Source organism: Penaeus monodon, chromosome 21 (genome assembly GCF_015228065.2).
Source record: "Penaeus monodon isolate SGIC_2016 chromosome 21, NSTDA_Pmon_1, whole genome shotgun sequence".
NCBI classification, from domain to species: Eukaryota; Metazoa; Arthropoda; class Malacostraca; order Decapoda; family Penaeidae; genus Penaeus; species Penaeus monodon.
The window spans coordinates 4,235,973-4,236,540 of record NC_051406.1 but is presented as its reverse complement, the minus strand read 5'-3'; the positions used below and the strand labels follow the sequence as shown (position 1 = coordinate 4,236,540).

General features: G+C 44.0%; 1 protein-coding gene across 1 annotated transcript in view; it reads left to right on the top strand.

The window, feature by feature from the left end:
• The window catches only part of LOC119586130, a gene marked incomplete at its 5' end in the record, with an annotated part of 7,216 nt that overhangs the window by 1,581 nt on the left and 5,067 nt on the right, over positions 1–568 (top strand). The window contains 1 exon segment of the mRNA XM_037934820.1: positions 70–226. Within this exon segment, the coding sequence (XP_037790748.1) occupies positions 70–226 (157 nt within the window).

The window sequence follows — 568 nt, the reverse complement described above, 5'->3', positions numbered from 1 at the left end:
AAGGTGGATTCTCAAAGCTGAGTAGAGTTGCAAACATCAAGCTTATTAGCATGTATTGCTGCCTTACAGGATGGCCAAGACCTCATCTTTCTGGAGTCCCCACAGGATGAGATTTTCGACCCACTCTTCTCCAAAGACATCCCCCAAAGGCCCCTGCAGAGCATCCGACCCAGCCAGCCGCCCCCTCCTGTGCCCGGTGTTGCTAGATCTACCTCAAGCCTTCCAGGTGAGGCTATTGGTTTGACTTGGGAGATTACTTAAAGCATATGGAGGTTCCTTGGCGCTTGAAACTGTGGTGTTTTGGAAATATGTTGATTGATATTACTTGTGTGAAATGGATCTCTCTAAGCAGGGTTCATGAGAGGAATTTTGTGTGTAGGAACCTACTTGGCTTTTCATTGGAAATAAATAAAGATTAAATCAAGTTGATGTGTAGTTTTTTGCTGAAAGCGACATCTGTTAATGGTTTGGCCTCTGTAAGCATGGTAGATGAGTCATGATTAAATCACATACATATTTATTGCCACACATACTCAGGTGCCGACACACCCATATCTGAATTCAGTGT